Source organism: Podarcis liolepis (genome assembly GCF_965112155.1).
Source record: "Podarcis liolepis genome assembly, chromosome: 5".
Classification (NCBI taxonomy): domain Eukaryota; kingdom Metazoa; phylum Chordata; class Lepidosauria; order Squamata; family Lacertidae; genus Podarcis; species Podarcis liolepis.
In genome coordinates, this window is record NC_139556.1 from 83,564,563 (window position 1) to 83,585,054 (window position 20,492).

Here is a 20,492-nt window from a genome sequence, read left to right on the forward strand (position 1 = left end):
AATGTTCATAATTGAGATGTAAAGCACCTATATTGTCTTTCTTTTGTGGCTGTGAATCCTCGCCATGAATAGTGTATGCAGAACAGAGAAGTAGGAGACAAAGACTGAGAGGAAGCAGGAGAGGAAGGAAGTATTAAAGGACAAGTGAATGTGGAATGGAGTGAGAGAGGACAAGAGAGAAATGTATGAAACCGGGAGATGTGAATCCTATCAAAAATGTTATGTATTAGAAAGTTTTCTTTTTTAAAGCCAACATAAAAATTTATGTAGCATTTTTAATATTTCAGTATAAAACACTTTAATACCAGACTATTGAATACTAAAGTTACACTAGAATAAGATCCTTTCATGGAGTGGTAAGGTGTTGAAAGGGATGGTAACTCTACTGTTACAAACTTAGCTCACTCTCATGTCAGTACCTGGAGGAAACTCTATTTCACTCTTTATAATTATATTTAACTATGATCAAGTAGAATATACTATGGCAGATGTGAATCACTATTACAAGAACTAGTCTTCATGATTGATTAGCAATTTGCCTACTTTAATGCTTCAGCTGCAAACACTGTCTTTGGAAAATCAACTATTCTGGCACAAAATCACAGCTTATTTTATGAACAGCATACTTTCTGGTCTGAAAAGATTATGATTGAAAAGCTCCAAACAACACAATTTTGCCAGAGAACCTTAGTCAACCTAAATCAGAAATAGTCATTTATCCTTTTTTTCTAGCCAGAAATAAAGCAAAAACAACTATTAAATGAGATGAAAGTTTAAAAATGTAAAACTAAATATCCCACCTTCTTAGTTTGACTAAGAAGTATTTTAGAAGTAAAAATAAATTAGTGATGAATAGACATTGAAGCTATGATTTATAATAGATTTTCAGATTCAGAGGAAAATGAACTTCCTTATTAAATACATTTAATATCTGTTTCTAATTTGCTATATATGTGAAGCGATGTGAATGATCATTTGCAGCACATTTTTTCCTTTTGATTTAAATGTCAACTTGGACACATTTTGAGCTCTTGGGCATGAGTAGCAAGAGGAAAGAGAGTAACATTGTTCAAAACAGTTCTAGAAACGTGAGTGAAACATGCATACATGAATAGAAATCCGAAGCCTAATTCAGCACTTTTGTGCAGAGTCAAGGAGCACGTGTGTGCAATTACACCTCAGACCCATGTCATTCACGGCCCACAGGGAGGGTGGCAATCCTAGTGGAGTAATCAGATTACCAGAGGCTGAAAAGAAGCTGGTAGCAGTTTATGTAGTGCTATGAAGTGATCCCTGCCCACAAGGAATTCAAATTCCTTTCAATGCTATATTAGCCTCTGGGATATGACAACCCCATGAAGAACGGAAGCCTGCTCCCACCTTGCAACATGGGCGATCACTACCAGCATATTCCCGCTTATCAGCAGGAATCTTGAATAGGCACATGTCAGGACTGGTCGTTGTCCTCTTCAGATCACCACACAAACGCTTCTTGTTCTTTTATAAAACTTTTTATTGCGTATTAACAAAACATTCTTATAAACAGTTCTTAACTATTATTCCTCAGAGTCACTTCTTTCAGATACCTTCTGAGCTCTGCTTCTCCATGACCAGCCACTCTCAAAATGGCGACGGCGCCTTTCCCTTCGCTTTCCCGCTCTTTTTTCTAACCTCCTGGCTAGAGCTGGCCTGTATCTCCCCTCCTCCGAATCTGAGCTAGAACTTAACCCTTGCCTTTCCTGTGAACAACCGGTCCCTCCCTGTTGTTCCTCTTGCTCCCTTCTATTAGATTCACTGCTCTCCTCCCCCCCTTGGGGAATGCTTTCTCCCTCTGATAAACTGAAAACCTCTAATTCTTCCCTGACATCACCCCCTCCCCTAAGCCCCCCTTCCTCCTCCTCGCTCTCCTCTGTTTCTGGAGGACCGAACCCTATGAACTCCTCTTCCTCGCTATCTGTCTCTTCAAAAATTTCTTGAAGATGCCAGTTCTGGGGTTTTGGCTTGTGGGGATATTTTCTATGAAATTCTCGCTGCAATTCCGGAACGTTAATTTTTTCTGCTGGTTCCCATGAGTTCTCAGACTCATCTAACCCTTTCCATGCAACCAAATACTGTAATTTCCTCCTACTTATTCTCGAGTCTAATATCTCTTCCACTTCGGTCTCTTCTTCCCCCATCATGGTGGGGAAAGGAGGTGGTTCCCTTGAGATTTGATACTTATGTGCTGGTACAAACACTGACAATAAAGATCTATGAAATACAGGGTGTATTCTCATATTTTCAGGCAAATGAAGCTTGAAAGCGACTGGGTTAATTTGAGCCTTTACTTGAAAAGGTCCCAATCTCCTTGGTTCTAGCTTTTTACACTTCCCTCGTATTGGTAGTCCCTTGGTAGACAGCCATACCCAGCTCCCTACTTGGATTTCTTCCCCAACTCGCCGGTGCCTATCTGCAGCTTTTTTGTAAGCCTCTTTAGCTTCTTCCAAATCCTCTTTCAATATCTCATGCATGCACCTCAACTCCTCTATCATTTGTTCTGCTGCTGGTACTGCTAACTGCTCCTCTTGACCTGGGAATGCCCTTGGGTGCAAGCCATAGTTTGCCACAAATGGGGCTCTGCCCGTAGACACATGCATTGCATTATTATACGCAAACTCTGCTAGACTCAACTTCTCTAACCACCCGCTCTGCTGATAACCAGCATAACACCTCAGATATTGTTGTAGTGTTGCATTCGTTCTTTCAGCTTCCCCATTGGTTTGCGGGTGTCTCGCTGACGTGAGGCTTAGCTCCACATCTAGTAACTGCATTAACCTCTTCCAAAATTGTGATGTAAATTGGGCCCCTCTATCTGAAATGATTTGTGATGGCATACCATGCAACCTAAAAATATTATCTAAAAACATCTTTGCAGTTTCCTGTGCGGTCGGAATTTTGGTACATGGTATGAAATGTGCCATCTTGGTTAGCATGTCAACCACTACAAAGATCACTGTTTGCCTGTGCGATGACGGTAGATCCGTTATAAAATCCATAGACACCACATCCCAAGGCCTTCCCGGCGTGGGCATAGGTTGCAACAACCCTGCGGGAGCTGCTCTGGGTGCCTTGGCTCGTTGACATACTTCACAACCTCTTACATATTGTGTTACTTCCTCCCTCAACTTTGGCCACCAGAACTGCCGTGTGATCTGATACAGGGTCTTTTCTCTACCAAAATGTCCTGCAGTCGGGTTATCATGATGTTGCCTCAACACTTTACCTCTTAATTCACCTGCAGGTACATACAGCACCCCTCTCCTGTACAACAATCCATCTTTTTCTTTGAAACCTTCCTCTTCCCCTTTACCTTTTCTCAGTTCCTCCATTTTCTTTTGTGCAAACTCATCTGTTACTGTCAATTGCTGGAATTCCCTGCCGTCCACTACTACGGCTGCACACCCCCACTGATCCGATCTTAGCATTTCTTGCAACTTGGGAAGTGCTTCCCCTTCCATATACTCAGGTTTGCGCGATAGCGCGTCTGCACGAATGTTTTGATGCCCAGGTATGTACTCAATCCTAAAATTAAACCCAGCAAAAAACTCTGCCCACCTAATTTGCCTTTGGTTTAGCTGTCTAGCAGTTCTCCAATACTCTAAATTCTTATGATCTGTTTGTACCACCACCTGATGTGATGCCCCTTCCAAAAAATGTCTCCACACTTTAAAGGCAGCGTGCACAGCTAAAAGTTCCTTATCAAATATGGTGTAGTTTTGTTCTGATTGATTTAACTTTCTAGAGTAGAATGCACAGGGTCTCCAGTCCCCTTCCTTGTCCTGTTGCAGCAGAATGGCCCCAATAGCCCTGTCAGAGGCATCAGTTTCTACCTTTATACGCTTACTTGGATCTAGGTGCATAAGATATTTTTCTGAAGCAAACACCACCTTTAATTTATCAAAGGCCTTCTGTGCTTCCTCAGTCCATCTGAATGGCCCCTTGCCTCTTAGACAATCAGTTAGTGGCGCTGTGATTTTGGAGTAATTACCTATGAATTTACGATAGAAATTAGCAAATCCTAAAAACCTCTGTAGATCTTTCTTAGTTTTAGGTGCCTCCCATTCCACCACTGCCTGAACCTTACTGGGGTCCATGTGCACCCCTTTGTGGGAAATGCAATATCCCAGGAACTCCACCTTTTGTGTGTGGAATTTACACTTCTCTAACTTCACATATAACCTGTTGGTCCTCAATCTCTCTAACACCTGTGTGACATGTTTTACGTGTTCCTCCATACTTTCACTATATATTAAGAGGTCATCTAAATAAGAGACACAGAACTGATCCAGTATGCCTGCTAAGACGTGATTGATGAAGGTTTGAAATACCCCTGAGCCATTTTGCAAGCCAAAAGGCATTACCAAGAATTCAAATGCACCATACTTAGTACAAAAACTGGTTTTCCACTCATCCCCTTCTCTGACCCTTATCAGATTATATGCTCCTCGCAGATCAAGCTTGGTAAAGACTTTGGCTGACCTTACTCTCTCTAAGAGGTCATCTATACGTGGCAGTGGGCACACACGAGGCTTCATTTGACTGTTAAGGATTCTGAAGTCACATACTAATCTTGGTGCCCCTTCCTCACCTTTCTTTTTGACAAAAAAGACAGGAGCACCCCCAGAGGCCGTAGACTCTCTAATAAAACCTCTCTGCAAATTCTTTTGCAGGAACTCCCTCAATGCTGCAGATTCTACTTCCGACATGGCATATATCTTGCTTGGTGGCAACTGTGCCCCAGGGACTAGATCTATCTTGCAATCATAGGGCCTATGTGGTGGAAGTTTATCTGCTTCTTTTTCACAAAAAACATCCTGATAAGCCATATATTGTGATGGAATCTCACTTTCATTCCCCACCAACTTCCCTTCTACCTCTGTTCCCATTACTTCCACCGAGATTTTTCCCTTTTGCCCCAAACAATGTGTCATACAATATATCGAACCAAAAACCAAAGATCTTTGATGCCAGGCAATTACCGGATTATGACGATTGAGCCAACTCATGCCCAGCACCATTGGGTGCCCAGCTAGTTTGGTCACATGAAATGCCCTGGTCTCTGAGTGATGACCCATATCCATTCTCATTGGTGGAGTCTCATAAGTCACTTCTCCTGAAAGTAGCGGTCTGCCGTCGATTGTTTTCACTCGCAGTGGGGAACTCAAAGGTAACAAAGCGATTTTGTGTTCCTGTACCAATTTCTGGTCTATGAAATCTGCTGACGCTCCTGAGTCTAACAACGCCTCTACCTGGACGCTGTGTCCATTGGGTAGTTGTAGTTGCACCTTCACCGTTAGCCCTGGGATAGGTGGTTCCGCGTGAGAGCCTTCTATTGCTTCTCCACCCGGCTGCAAGCTCCCATTTCCAGCTGGGGACATTCGTTTCCCTGATGCAGTTCCTCTGGGCAATTGTCGTGTCTCATGTCTGCTCCAGATAGAGACTCCCATCCTTTACGATTGTGACATTGTCGTGCTAGATGCCCTGGTTTTCCACAGACAAAGCAACACCTTGCATCTCTTCCTTTCCCTGCATTTCCTCTTACCATGGAAGAGGTAGTAACTGGGAGGGGTCTGGCTGCTCCTAATTCCATGGGCTCTGGCCGCTCTCGTCCTGTCACGTTGCCCTCTCTGCTCTCTGTACTTTCGATATTATTTTCCCGCCACCGTGGTCTCCATTGTTCCTTCTTTTCACTAGCCCTCCGTTCCACGCGTAGGCTCAATTGCAGGCACGTTCGGACCAGAGAGTCCAAGGAACTAGGTTCTGGCATTTGGGCCAATTGGTCTAAAATCTCATTATTCAGTCCTTCCCTAAAAAGGGCTGCAACTGTTGGGGAATTCAGATCCCATTTTAATTTCTGCACCAGCAAACTAAAGTTGGACCAATAAACTCCCACAGTGTCTTTTCCTTGTCTCATTCTCAACAGCTGCCTAGCTGTGGTTGTTTCATGCGCAGGGTCTAAGAAAATTGTGTCTAGATACTGCAGAAAAATTTGTAGATTTCCTAGGGCGACATCCCTCCGAGATATGAGGGGTATAACACAGTCCTTAGCCCTCCCTTCCAAGAAATTAATCACATAAGCAACCTTCTCTTGCTCAGATTGAAATTCTTTATCCTTTATCTCAATTATGTAAGAAATTTCTGTCTTGAAAGCCATGTATTCAGAGCTTTCTCCCTTGAAGCTACGTGGACGTACAGTAAATGTTTTACTCACTCTATCTCCACACGTCGATTGCAGCATGGTTCTATGTTCTCCCAGTGCTGCCGATAGTACGTCGACTTGACTTTTCAACTGTAAGTTCTGTTGCCATAAGTCCTGTAATGTTAGCTGGAGCGCGGGGGTTTCTCCTTGCCCAACTGGCGCCACAGCTCCATCCATTTTGGTTTCTCCTTCTTTACTTATAGTGAAGAGGCGCAGAGCAGAAGGTATTCTGTCAGGACTGGTCGTTGTCCTCTTCAGATCACCACACAAACGCTTCTTGTTCTTTTATAAAACTTTTTATTGCGTATTAACAAAACATTCTTATAAACAGTTCTTAACTATTATTCCTCAGAGTCACTTCTTTCAGATACCTTCTGAGCTCTGCTTCTCCATGACCAGCCACTCTCAAAATGGCGACGGCGCCTTTCCCTTCGCTTTCCCGCTCTTTTTTCTAACCTCCTGGCTAGAGCTGGCCTGTATCTCCCCTCCTCCGAATCTGAGCTAGAACTTAACCCTTGCCTTTCCTGTGAACAACCGGTCCCTCCCTGTTGTTCCTCTTGCTCCCTTCTATTAGATTCACTGCTCTCCTCCCCCCCTTGGGGAATGCTTTCTCCCTCTGATAAACTGAAAACCTCTAATTCTTCCCTGACAGCACATTTCATTTGTGGGCATTTCATCCACTACTCAGTCTAATAGGTATTTTGATCAGTTCCTTGTTTCTGCTTGAAAAGAGATGTCCTTCTCCATCACAAAGCACACTCAAAACCTGCCCTGAAATGATCCATCAACTTTAAGAGATAAATATACAACAAAACATTAAAATCATAACTTAAAAGCAGCTATTAAAATATTCAAATGATTATTAAAATCAACAGTATCTAAAAAGAAATAGCACACTTGTAACTTCTACATGCCTGGATAGACTTGCCTAAATAAATTTGCTCTAAGTAGGCACCAGAAAGAGTACAGTGAAGGCACCTGCCTGATGTCAATAGGAAGGGACCTTTTAATTGTAATTTCTGCCACACTAAAATACTGATTTCTTCGAAGTGCAGAATGGGTATTATGTGACACCTGAAACAGGGCCAGTTGCACATACTAAAGCAGTCAAGTGGGCACAGATGGGGTAAAGTGATGCCTCAGGTAAACTGATTCCAAGTGGCTAAGGCTTTATATACCAATAGTAATACCTTAAACATGGCCCAGTAGCAAATAAGTAACCAGTGCAGTTCTCTTGGAAGTGTTGTATGTTGACAGGGGAATAAGGCTGCTTATTAATCACATAGCATAATGAAAAGATGAAAACCCTTTGACTGTAAAACTTTAAATTGGAAATATAAGATGTACCAGTGAAATTTCTTTACTATTCTTCTTTACTACTAAGTAAACAAATATATAGTATATACATTAAAAATTCTAAGTTATGGTCCAATTTTATAAAGTTTAGATTTTTAATGTATACAGCCTTCTTTTCTAAAAGTGAATCCACTAAGCACACCAGGAAATAATTTATAAAGATATCCCACTGTACAGACAGCCCAAAACAAGTGTTATTCTCAAATCATCAGTTACTTACCCCAGTTTTATCGCAAAGTCGTAAGGTATGAAAGGACCCCACAGCAAATAACTCTCCATCCAGAGCCCAAGCAACAGAAGTGATAGGATACTCATGCGACTGTGAACTATACATTAGACGACCATAGCTATCCCACACCTATAAACCATTAAAAGATAGTGGTTAATGACATCATATTTCAAAGGAGTCTTATTTGTTTTCCAAATACAAATCATGTTTCAGAACTACATAACATTTCTTGTATATTACCCAAAGTGGGAGCAATGGCTATTTCCAGTCCTATCTCCACTCTCACCCTTTATATGCACTCTCCAAGTGGAGGATCTGTCCTGATCTTTCCCTTTGCTCTACATGCTACAATGGATTAAGGTTCATAAATAATGGGATAGCTTGGATATGTGTGGCTGGGGGTACTACTGAAGTAATTGACATGGGGTAAACCAAGAGTAGTACCAGGTCTGCTCAGATGTTTTATGTATCTCATCATCAGTATTCCGTGCCCCCAGTTTGATATTCTGAAGTTCATTCGTTCAAATAGTCACCTTACCCCACACCTTATTTAGAGTATGTACACAGGCATTTCCTTCTTTGGACCAGTTACACAGCATGAGATCCTTGGAACACTATGTGATCCAAGTAAAAAGGTCATTTGGCTTGCTCAGTATGGGCAGACTGAGGTAATATGGGTTATATCCAACTAAGTTCTACTCATAATAGACTGATTAGAATTAATGGATCTAATTTAGTAATATCTATATCTATATTACAGTTTTGATTTACCAATCTATTTAGTTTTTTATGATGCAATCACTCTTACCTCGCTGTTCTTCTATGAAAATAATTTTTGTTCTAGCACACTAGTGTCGGCAGGCATAAGCAGTACTTTAAAAATATTTAGCCATAAATAAGGTTGGCTGATATATTTATTCTGAAGAATAAAAGACATTTAAAGGAATGTGTTCTGAATAAGAAACTCTTTTACTTCACTGCATTTTTGTTGTTGAAAATAATACATACCTTGTATTTGCAATCTTCACCAGCTGATAGAATAAGATCATTGACAGAGTTCCAATCAACTTTTAGAATAATTCCATCATGAGCTTTCCACTGTAGAAGAAAATAGAATTGAAATAAACTTTTTAAAAAACAAATCAGGAGGATGTTATTATTATTTGTATATTACAAACAGCTACAATTACAAGATGTCAATTCCATTTTCATTCACAAAATTTGTATACTGCCCTTCATCTGAAGATCAAAATACAAAAATACAAAATGAGAACACAAAATACATAATAGAAACAAGAACAAACCAATAACCCCCACTCCCACACACACATTTAGAAGAAGAAGAGGAGTTTGGATTTGATATCCCGCCTTTCACTCCCCTTCAGGAGTCTCAAAGCGGCTAACATTCTCCTTTCCCTTCCTCCCCCACAACAAACACTCTGTGAGGTGAGTGGGGCTGAGAGACTTCAAAGAAGTGTGACTGGCCCAAGGTCACCCAGCAGCTGCATGTGGAGGAGCGGAGACACGAACCCGGTTTCCCAGATTACGTGACTACCGCTCTTAACCACTACACCACACTGGCTCTCACCAAGGTTAAAGAGAAAAATTTTCCCCTTGTGCCTAAAGATATGTAATGAAAGCACCAGGCACACCTCTCTGGGAAGAGCATTCCAAAGCAGTTCCTGTGCCAAAACCAGGCCTAAACCCCAATTGAAATGGATCTAGAAAATCTAATACTGGCCCAACAACATATCAAGTGTTTTCTGTCTGCTAGCACAAGGGCTCTTGTGCTGGAGGACAGGTGAGTTTTAATACAGTGCAACAAGGGAATCCAATGCAACCATTGCTCTATCGGAAAATCAATGTACAATGATTACATAATCTATTGTACAACAAAGCAACCTGTTTATGCATTCTCTTTCACAACAACTTTCTGCTGCTGTAAAACATTTTGCCAGAAGGACAAGCAGACCACTAAGTGACCTAACGTAACACTATACTGCATACAATTCTAAATATTAACAGGTTGCAGTTTCAGGCTGGCAAGCCATTTCAACCATATTGGGGGGGAAACAGCAGCATAATTGATAAGTTGTTTTAAAAACAAAGCTTTTAAAGGTCATGTCATTTGAGGACAGCTAAGATTAAATAAACTAACTATATATATACAATAAACTGATATAGTCATATATTACTTTTGCAACAGAGCTCTCTCTAAGTTAGGTTGCACAGTCCATATAAAAACATTGGGATAGATAAAAGTTAAATGTTCACCCACTGTGTACTTTTTGGATATTTTTTTTTTAATGGCCTAGGTTCTGCAATGTAGGGTGAATAGTTATCAATCCACATGTGTTCCAATGTTTAGGACTATATGCACTTTTAGGTGTCAGTCCTGTTAAAATGCTGTGCTGGTGCACACTTAACATTCATGACTGATTAACTGTGCTTAAACAATCAGGACTGGGTTGCAAGATTTTGTGCTCTTTCTTCCCAGTGGTTCCCTACTTGAGTGAGTGCAAATCCCTTTCTCCCCAGCCTCCTCAATCATGATTAAGCATTACATCAGCACCACTTTCAACCACAGTTTCTAAACTTATTTCAAATTCTGGCTAAGTCTGGTTAGCCTTAATTGCAGTTAACATTGATCCCCTGTAATGCTTAACTGTGGTTATAATGAGTGATTGTGCAACCTCTGTTAAGGAAAGTAGAAGTGTTATGTGTACATACAAACAGTTGCATTACCTTTTAAGAAGCGTAATTAGAATTATAGCACCATGTGAAGAGAATGCCCATTTATTTCACAGGATTACAACAACTGCCTTGAACTATCTGGTGCCAGGCAAAAACATTCCTCTTTACCCTGGCCTATGGCTATTAAATAATCTATGGCCTGTGGAGGAATGGACAGTTATTATGATGACTATGTCATTATTACGCTGTCTGTCAGTATGTTTTTATTATGTTTTTATCTTCTGTAATGTGCTTTTTATATTATATAAAGCCATGGGATCTTCTGATAAAGGGTGGTATGTAAACTGAATAAATAATAATCCTAATAATAGTTGTAATGTGGATACTGAGGCTCTGTTCCACACATAAACTTGCATATATGAAAATACTGTATTCTCTATACCAACACTGGTGAGTTAGTCCTTAACACTGTTGTGAATGACAATGTTCCTGCCAAAATAACAACATAATAATAATTTTATTATTTATACCCCAACCATCTGGCTGGGGTTACCCAGCCACTTTTGATGCACACAGTTTTTTATTATATAAATATTTTATATAAATATATATAAATATAAATATCCTGAAACAGTATGAAAGGCTAAATCCCATTTCACATTACAGTAATGGTTACCTGCAGAACTTTAGCATTTGGTTGAAGTGGTTTGATAATCAACTGCTTTCCTGATGTATAAAGAATCTTTTCAGAATCAGGACCCCATGCTACTGAATATATCGGTGTGCCTGTAGAAAAGCCCGAGAAAGGGAGAGAGAAAAGAAGTAAGGCTATATTAGCAGTGCTTTTTTCTGGGGGTACGCAGGGGTACGCATACCCTAAATATTTTGTGAATCTACTTTTGGCCTCATTGAGGGACAGTATTTGAATATGAGTAGGTAAATCCCCTTCATGGATCACTGCCTTGTCGTGGTGAAGGGGCTTGAAGCTATGAGCTATGCCGTGCAGTGCCACCCAAGATGGACAGGTCATAGCCAAGAGTTTAGACTAAATGTGATCCACCTGGAGAAGGAACTGGCAAACCACTCCAGCATTTTGCCAAGAAAACTCCATGGACATAAAAAGGAGAAGCTTTGAGAAGAAAGTGAGAGTTTCCAAAACATGCTCTGGTTCATGGGGTCACGGAGAGTTGAACACGACTAAGACGACTAAACAACAACAAGGTAAATGAGAGTACCCCTAAAAAAAATTTTTTTAAGGAAAAAACACTGTATATTAGTAGGAAATCCTGCTAACTTGCTGAATAAGGCCCGATATTTTCTAGCACTGATATCTGATCTGTTTTAAAAAGACAAATTTACAGAGACTGTACTGTTAAAAATGCATGGCAGTTGTAACCAAGGTCAGCTACTGTGGCATGCAACTATTATTTATTTATTAAACTTCTGGGAGGTTCACAGAATAAAAATACAAGATTAAAACACAAAATACATAATAAAAACAAGACCATAACAAACCAATAACCCCAACTGTTGTTGTAAACTTACAAACCACTACCTAGGAGCGACAGGCCCATGGGCACTGACTAGTGAGATGCGTTTTTGCTTGCCCAAAGGCACTTGGAGGTTCGTAGGCCAATAGGTTAAGAAAGCAATGACACACAGGGAATTCTCTTTTCCTGAAGACTTTACAAAGCATAAGCCTCTATTGGAAGGTGTTTCTATTTGAGCTGGCTTCTTGTGGAAATGGTTAGGGTTTTCAATGGAATATTAAAGAGAAATCCAATATTGTGCTAGCAGATTTCCCTTTTCTCTCCTCCCTCTTGCACCCCTCCGCATGTGCAGAAGGAGGGGAACAGAGGAAGTCATGTTGTGTGAGTAGAAGTCCTTTCTGAATGCAGATGAGCAGAATTAGATATTGTCTTTAGATTTTAGGACTTTAGTTATTGTTACGTATTTATCACCAGTGGGCTAATGAGTTCAAACATAAAGAGTCCAACTGGCTCCAGCTGGCAGCAATTTCAGTCCTTAAAAAGACAGCACATCAGACTAATCCAGAGTACCTGGAGGGGAATAACCAAACTCAGTGTTGATGTATGTCAAAGTTTATGTCTGTACAGGATCGAAGCAGAGCAGGAAGGGCAGGAAGGAGGAGCTGAGCAAATAGCAGGGATTAGCAGCAGGCTGTTTCTTGTTCCTCATATCAAAGAACCAGATCAGAATTGATAGTTCTGACAGAGGATCAGGGTTATTGCATGACCTGCATCACTCCATCTGGAGTTTGTTTAGATCCTGCAAGTTGGCATTAGATCTATCAACAGCAAGAAACATAAGAATCTACTGAAACAGCACCATGGCTTTAGACTATAGCAATGCTAGTGCCACCCTTATTGGATAGCTGTAACAAAGTAGGCTACAGAGACGCAAGCAAGGGTATAAGAAATGGCCTCATTGCAGGGACTGTGAGGTGACCGATTTCGAAGTGGTATATAAATTTAGTCTCTGTTTGATATCTACAAGGTCCCAGCTTTGCTCTGATATGGCTTTATAGCACTGTTATCCCCAAATCCTTATAATCCCATCCTGCTCTAGTTTTAGGACTGCAACACAAGTTATATTTTATGGAATAAAGTCAAACTTTCTCAATGCTAACATTTTCTGAGAATCTCTCATTGCTATACCACCACTAGCAAAGCTATAAAACAGCAAAGTTCTAGCAGAAGACTGCTCTAAAAAACATGATTCAAACAACAGCCAAGGGTGTTGAAGATTAAGAGAGGTACAGTAGAGGTTGCTGCTGCCACTGAGAGAGACAGGAAAAGATAAAGAATGGAGATTGGCTATATGAGTTAACATAGCTGCATTCCACATGCTTAGAAGGTCTGTGCTTGACATATACAGTATTAGCTATCATTACAGATTTGGATTAAAAGGTCTGTTGGTATGCCTAGGTCTAATTAAACTAATTAAATTACTTAATTAAAAATATATAAGCAAAAGCAGGGAATTATCCTTTTGATGTAATGGGGTTTTAATGTGCACTGCAGATGCTACCCGTGAAACTTTGCTTCCTTTCACACGCATTAAAAACAGACAGCACGAGACTTGCCTGATTAAAAGTAAAAGATACTAGCATGTGCCTTATCTGCATTCCAACAGTAAAATCTGCACTGCTTGAAAGCTACATGTATATTTACAGATATATAGGGTTTTATAACAATGGAGTGCAGATTTCAGATATCATTACCACCTCAATCAATAAATTAAGATGCCAATGAATATTAGATTGCTTTGCTTTATTTTATTTTTATTGGCAAAGGTGCTTTGGTTGCTATGGCTAGTTCCCATGAACCCATATTCAAACAGTATTTTCTGAATTAGGCCCTAGTAAATAAGTGAAAGGTTGAGTTTTGAAAACGAAATGTAAAATACCGGTAAGTTTTCTTGCCCTTTTTTACCTTCCTTTGTTATCTAAGCTTCGACTTCTTCGCTTTTGTAATATGTGATATGTATTCTACACAAGCTTCTATTACAGTGGTTTTAAAGAACCTCCAAATGTGCTGATGAGATTTTGACTATGATTCTCCCTTTCTGCTGTCTTTTAACTTATCCTCTCACAGCTCTTTCCAGCCTGAGGAACAAATACAGAGCACTGTTCTGCAGACTTGAAAGGGGTAACATACATTTCAGGGCTGAACAAGGAAGCTGGAGTAGCCCCACAATGATCTTAGGAGCCAGTGTGGTGTAGTGGTTAAGAGCGGTAGTCACGTAATCTGGGAAACCGGGTTCGCGTCTCCGCTCCTCCACATGCAGCTGCTGGGTGACCTTGGGCCAGTCACACTTCTTTGAAGTCTCTCAGCCCCACTCACCTCACAGAGTGTCTGTTGTGGGGGAGGAAGGGAAAGGAGAATGTTAGCCGCTTTGAGACTCCTGAAGGGGAGTGAAAGGCGGGATATCAAATCCAAACTCTTCTTCTTCTTCTTCTTCTTCATCTGTCTAGTACAGTGGTACCTCGGGTTACATAAGCTTCAGGTTACAGACGCCGCTAACCCAGAAATAGTACCTCGGGTTAAGAACTTTGCTTCAGGATGAGAACAGAAATCATGCTCCAGCGGCGCGGCAGCAGCAGGAGGCCCCATTAGCTAAAGTGGTGCTTCAAGTTAATAACAGTTTCAGGTTAAGAACCTGAGGTACCACTGTAGCAGAAACAGGACTGTGGTAGCAGGCAGAAGACACAGGTAGGGAGGACAAGGCAACTGGAAGAGAGGCAGTGGAGAAATGGCAAGAAGGCAGGATATAAGGAAATTGTACATTTCTATAAGTGGGAGTCTGGACCAAATAATTTTTTAAAAAAACATCAGTACAAATTCTACTTAAAATTGAAGTAGCAAATTAACAATAAGGCAAGAAAAAAATGAATTTTAAAAGCAGAGATGATTGTGCTGTATCTGTGTGGGAGGAATTTTGAGTGGGAAAAATTGGGAGCCCCTTTTTCACTATATTCCAACAAGATACCCAATAAGAGAAATCGATGAAGCAGCCAGAAACACAGTATTTGGGAGGCAATGGTAGGGGCAAATTCGAATGTTATGGTCCTCACACAGAAGCTGGAAAGAAACATCTTCAGCATGATGGAGCATTGGGGACGTGTAATGAGTGACAGCATTTTGACTGGCCACAAATTTATGTACAATGGTACCTCGGGTTACATACGCTTCAGGTTACACACGCTTCAGGTTACAGACTCCGCTAACCCAGAAATAGTACCTTCGGTTAAGAACTTTGCTTCAGGATGAGAACAGAAATCATGCAGCGGCAGCACAGCAGCAGCAAGAGGCCCCATTAGCTAAAGTGGTGCTTCAGGTTAAGAACAGTTTCAGGTTAAGAACGGACCTCCGGAACGAATTAAGTACGTAACCAGAGGTACCACTGTATTGGGATGAGAGCATGCAAAGGCTGTGAGGAGTCAGAAGACAAGAATCAGGACTCAAGCTAGATTTAATATTCTCAACTGACTTTCGTTATCCTTTAGATTTAAGAGTTGGGCAAATAGATTACTAAAACAGCATAATGTGTTATTATCTGAAAGGTAAACTAATTTATTAGTTTTTGCTAGCTTACCTTCTAGTATGCCAGGGGAGCGGGCAGACAAATCTGCTTCATTACCTGGGGCAATTCTAAATTGTGCTAACCCTGTGTATATGATCCAGTCAACATGAAGTGCTCTGAAGAGTGACTGAATAAATTAGCGAGCACAAGCCTAATTCTCCAATTGGAATTTATGAGCCTTCAAAGTGCTTTAAGTTTGGATAGTTCATGCTCTAATATATTAAATCTAATATATTAATATATTAAATATACAGTGGTACCTCGCAAGACGAATGCCTCGCAAGACGAAAAATGCGCAAGACGAAAGAGTTTTCCGTTTTTTGAGTCGTTCCGCAGGACGAATTTCCCTATGGGCTTGCTTCGCAAGACAAAACGTCTTGCGAGTTCTTGCGAGTTTGTTTCCTTTTTCTTAAAGCCGCTAAGCCGTTGATAGCCGCTAAGCCGCTAATAGCCGCTAATAGCCGTGCTTCGCAAGACGAAAAAACGCAAGACGAAGAGACTAGCGGAACGGATTAATTTCGTCTTGCGAGGCACCACTGTATTAAAACTGCAAGCATCTTCTGTAACTGTAGTTTATTTTCCTCTCCTTTGGTCTTCTTGAATACATAAAAATGTACCTTAATATTGTACTATTAACACCACTATGCACTATAATTATTCATAGTAACATAATTAATTTTTGTCACAAGCACTTTTTAAAAAGTGCTTATCTATTATAGGCTGTACAGGAAACAGAATATATATACAGTGGTGCCCCGCAAGACGAATGCCTCGCAAGACGAAAAACCCGCTAGACGAAAGGGTTTTCCATTTTTCGATGCGCTTCGCAAGACGAATTTCCCTATGGGCTTGCTTCGCAAGACAAAAACGTCTTGCAAGTCTTGCATTTTTTTTCGCTCCCCCCCCTTTTTCTAAGCCGCTAAGCCGCTAATAGCCTTTTAGCCGCTAAGCCGCTAAGCCTTTAATAGCCGCTAAACCGCTAATATGCTAAGCCGCTAATAGGGTTGCTTTGCAAGACGAAAAAACCGCTAGACGAAGAGACTTGCGGAACGGATTATTTTCGTCTTGCAAGGCACCACTGCATATTTAATTAAATTCCCGACCTCCCCCCCCCAAAAAAAAAACAGTTATAGAAGTACATTGATGAAGAATATTATTGAATTCACTCTACAATAAAAAGAAAGTCTTTAGATGAATGTATCTGTACATAATCTACCATGTGTTATAGGTCAAAATCCATGTTACTTTGTATAAGCCTATGAAATAAAATAAAACCTTTTTTAAAAAGTTGCCTTTCCTTCCTTTCTTGCCTATCCTATCCTTCTTTGGTCTCTCAGTCCATTTGTCCATTTGGCCTAAGTCTCATATTTAAGTGATGAGCATTTTAATAAGAAATCAGAAAAACTGTGTATGAAATTAAAATACTTCTGAATACATTCACTAACTTCTGCTAAAATTATTTTTATAATGCATTTCAAAAATACACAAATACATCTAAAATGTAAAAATATCAGGTAAGAATAATATCCAGTATTGCTAGCTTGCTTGAACACATGAGACTTTTGTGTAATTTCAGAAGAAAGCAAGACCCTGCCAAGAATAAGGCACAAACATTCTATTAACTGTGTTGATAGAAAACTAAATGTCAACATGTACTGTTGGCTCATCTTGGGGGGTTTTCACAGCAAATGAGAAAACACGCTGCATTTGTGATAGAAACTTCCTTCAAACAGTTGAAATCTCTTTGTCTTTTATTTTTGTGGTTAGAAATGTCTTTCATAGGCTAAGAGAATTTAGAGATTTTGTTTGAGAAAGGAAGAGATAAAGGTCTGACATTTCACCAAACCCAGCTGCATGTGACTTCTTAATGTCAAGAGAGTGCAAGATCTAAATGTACAAAGGTAAAGAAGAGTTGGGTGTTTTCAATGAAACAGAAAATGAACACAAAATATTTCGCTGAAAAGTGCATATTTAAAATACATTAGCTCCAAATCACAATGAAACATCCTCAGTTATGTTTTATTCTATTTGTTTGTAAAAATAATAAAACTGCCTTTCAGAGTACACTGCACTCACAAGTTGGTGTACAAAATTACATTAACAAAATAGACTATATAAATCACAGATTAAACCATGCTACAGACCTTTTATAAACAGCAGAAACAATGAATGAAAACACAACAGTTAAGTAAATACAGATCAAAATAAAAACAGCTAAAGAGTTTTCTTAAACGTTCTAAGCTCAGTATAACTCTTGTGCTTAACAAAAAGAGAGAGGTATGAACAGATGTGCTGGAATGTGGGTGAGAATGCACATTCTAGTGAGAGTAATGCTCCACACTCAGATACGCATATTCCAATGCATATATGGATTCACATCTGATTTGTGGGTATCCTTTTAAATTCATGCAAGTGATTCATGCATGAAAGCCTTCTTAATTGGTTCATCTACTAAGAGGCAGATGATTAATCAATAAATGTTCCCTTTACATAAGAATATAGTAAGAATCCCGCTGGATCAGACCAAAGGCCCATTTAGTCCAGTGGTCAGCTAGATGTGTGGAACAGCAGTCTCCCCACTTGTAATTCCCAGCAACTGATATACAGAGGCATACTGCCTCTGACAGTAGTGGTGGAACATAGCCATCGGGGCTAGAAGCCAGTGCAGTCTTACACTCCATGGATTTGTCTGGCTGGGAAGCTACCACTGTAGTGTTCCTACAAGTGGGAGCCAGCATAGGAACACCTCTTATTGGGCATGGGGAATGGGGAGAGGCAGCAAGGGGTGCAGTAATTTGCCATGTCCTGGGTATGGAGAGTTAAGGCACTGGAAAATGGAGTCTATTACCATCATTAAAGGAGGGACAGGCAGATGATGCTTGTCACCCTCTCCCATTCCAACTTCCAGGAGTGCCAGCTTGGCCCTGTGACCATGGGTGCCTGGGGTTGTGGGTGCCATGCAGCGTGCATGCCCCTGGCACCAAAATTTGTGGGTGCCCGGCCCCTTCATGGGGAATTTTGTGGGTGCTTGGGCACCCAGGGCCCCAGGGAGTTGGCACTTATGCCACTAAATCCTAATGGGACCTGGGTAGCCTTGCTCATTAGTCCTCCCACGTGTCAGTCAAATAAAAGGTCACGTCAGTCCATAATAAAACTTGGCTCATCCACAACTTGACATCTTGTGTGTATTACCAAGATCTGGGTGGGCAAGCAGGGTGGTCCTGACCTCACAATTTCACATCACCTCCAAAGACACACTCCTCCATTGTCTTGTGAGACAGACAGATGCGAACAACAATTTGTGGTACAGGGCTATTGAAGAACCAACTAATTCTTCTGGGAATGTAGGAATATATATATATATATATATTGCAGTTACATAGAAGGATATAAAACACCTTACCTTGTTGTGCTAAAGTTGATCTCAGCATTCCACTCTTAGACCATATTTTGACTTGTCCATCTTCACCAACTAGAACAAAGGAACATTTAGCAATGACCTTGCAACTGACTGAATTAAAATTCTCAATTTTAACACTCAGAATTTTTAACATTGTATTAAGTTAACTACACTGAAAAAACAAATTTAGCATACAGTACAATAAAAATTTCCTAACATTTTTTGAGGAATCACATGCCACATCATCTCATTCATCTGGAATTCCTATGCCACTCCAAAATAACCATAATAAATCATGCTCCAAAGCAGTATGTCAGTGGTTGGGGGTGGGTCATAACAGGAGGCTTCAATTGACTGGAAGAAGTGATGTAATAGCCAGTGATTTTCATGTAGGAGGTGATAGAATGAGCATGACCCTGTTTGTCCCCAAGAACTTGGAAATATATAGAATGGGAACAGATGCACACACTACGTTATAAAACTATGCTTCCTCGGAGGGTGGCTATTTCAGGGCACTGAGATTAAATGACACAGGTGGTGCGGGCCCAAAGGTTTTCTAAATCTGCTAACATTGCAATAAGTAAGGCTGGGGAATAGGGAGATTAGCCTGTTCTACCTCTTCCTCCAAGTGAGGGCAGAACATGCAAAATAGGAGGGGATGTAACAAGACATCCAGATGCATAAAGAAATGGAAGCATCAGGTAAGAATTTATACTGAGATAAACATTGATCATTAATTTATTTATTTTTTTGGTTGGACCTAAGAAAGATATTACTCTACTGCTACTTTTGGGTTGTTTTTCTAATGGACTAACAAGACTACCTGCTATTACTGCATATTGGCTTTAAAGTATTTCATTGTTATAGGCAAATATTTGACAGTGAACAGACAACAGCTATTCATGGCTGGCTCAAAGTGTTTTGTTACACCATAAAAATTATAATTTTGCCTATATGCTTCTTTGTGTCTTATTGTCTACACAATAAATGACCAAGAATAGAGCAGGATACTATTCCTTATTTTTTCTAAAATGACTGTCACAGTGTTGTGCTACATATTAGTTCATCTATACTAAATACTATCCTGATTCCTGGGTCACATCATTAACAAATTAGAATCTTTATTGCACCTATTTGCAAGCATTCAGAAGTGATTAAAGCCAAACATGTAAATGTTAACCATTTGCAAATATAACATCCTATGAAGGGTCTGCAATGCAGGAATCTCAACTAAAGCATCCAAGACAGATGGCCATCCAACCTCTGCTTAAAACCTCCAAGGAAGGAGAGTCTACAACCTCCCATTCCAATGTCAAAGAGTAGGAGATAACACCCCAAAAATAAGCTCCTAAACTGTTGATATGTGCCTTCCTCTTTGCACAGTTATGGTGCATCTCCTTTCCACAGGAGTGTGGGGTGGCCCCCTCTTTGCTTTCACTAGCAAGCAGAGATTATTGTGTTCTGTGTGT

General features: G+C 40.3%; 1 protein-coding gene across 2 annotated transcripts in view; it reads right to left on the reverse strand.

The window, feature by feature from the left end:
• IFT80 (intraflagellar transport 80) overlaps positions 1–20,492 on the reverse strand; it is a 74,795-nt gene that overhangs the window by 38,292 nt on the left and 16,011 nt on the right. For both annotated transcript variants that reach the window (XM_083504082.1, XM_083504083.1), the window contains exons 5-8: positions 19,027–19,095; positions 11,194–11,303; positions 8,832–8,921; positions 7,815–7,952 (exon numbers count right to left, since the gene is read on the reverse strand). In XM_083504082.1, coding sequence (XP_083360208.1) covers positions 7,815–7,952; positions 8,832–8,921; positions 11,194–11,303; positions 19,027–19,095 — 407 coding nt within the window. The remainder of the gene's footprint in view (positions 1–7,814; positions 7,953–8,831; positions 8,922–11,193; positions 11,304–19,026; positions 19,096–20,492) is intronic.